General features: G+C 69.2%; 1 protein-coding gene across 1 annotated transcript in view; it reads left to right on the top strand.

Moving 5' to 3' along the window:
* SKI (SKI proto-oncogene) overlaps positions 1-659 on the top strand; it is a 56,438-nt gene that overhangs the window by 3,644 nt on the left and 52,135 nt on the right. Inside the window, 2 exon segments of the mRNA XM_010850215.1 lie at positions 3-188; positions 190-657. Of these exon segments, the coding sequence (XP_010848517.1) occupies positions 3-188; positions 190-657 (654 nt within the window).

Here is a 659-nt window from a genome sequence, read left to right as displayed (position 1 = left end):
AGAAGACGCTGGAGCAGTTCCATCTCAGCTCCATGAGCTCGCTGGGCGGCCCGGCCGCCTTCTCGGCGCGCTGGGCGCAGGAGGCCTACAAGAAGGAGAGCGCCAAGGAGGCAGGCGCGGCCGCGGTGCCGGCGCCGGTGCCCGCAACCGCCGAACCCCCGCCGGTGCTGCACCTGCCCGCCATCCAGCCCGCCGCCGCCCGTGCTACCCGGGCCCTTCTTCATGCCGTCCGACCGCTCCACGGAGCGCTGCGAGACCGTGCTGGAGGGCGAGACCATTTCGTGCTTCGTGGTGGGCGGCGAGAAGCGGCTGTGTCTGCCGCAGATCCTCAACTCCGTGCTGCGCGACTTCTCGCTGCAACAGATCAACTCGGTGTGCGACGAGCTTCACATCTACTGCTCGCGCTGCACGGCCGACCAGCTGGAGATCCTCAAAGTCATGGGCATCCTGCCCTTCTCGGCGCCCTCGTGCGGGCTCATCACCAAGACGGACGCCGAGCGCCTGTGCAACGCGCTGCTGTACGGCGGCGCCTACCCGCCGCCCTGCAAGAAGGAGCTGGCGGCCAGCCTGGCGCTGGGCCTGGAGCTCAGCGAGCGCAGTGTGCGTGTGTACCACGAGTGCTTCGGCAAGTGCAAGGGGCTGCTGGGGCCCGAGCTCTA

The sequence above is a fragment of the Bison bison genome, unplaced genomic scaffold, assembly GCF_000754665.1.
Source record: "Bison bison bison isolate TAMUID 2011002044 unplaced genomic scaffold, Bison_UMD1.0 scf7180017864289, whole genome shotgun sequence".
In the NCBI taxonomy this organism is placed as follows: domain Eukaryota; kingdom Metazoa; phylum Chordata; class Mammalia; order Artiodactyla; family Bovidae; genus Bison; species Bison bison.
Note: the sequence above shows the minus strand (reverse complement) of the source record. Positions and strands in the feature narration are given on the sequence as shown.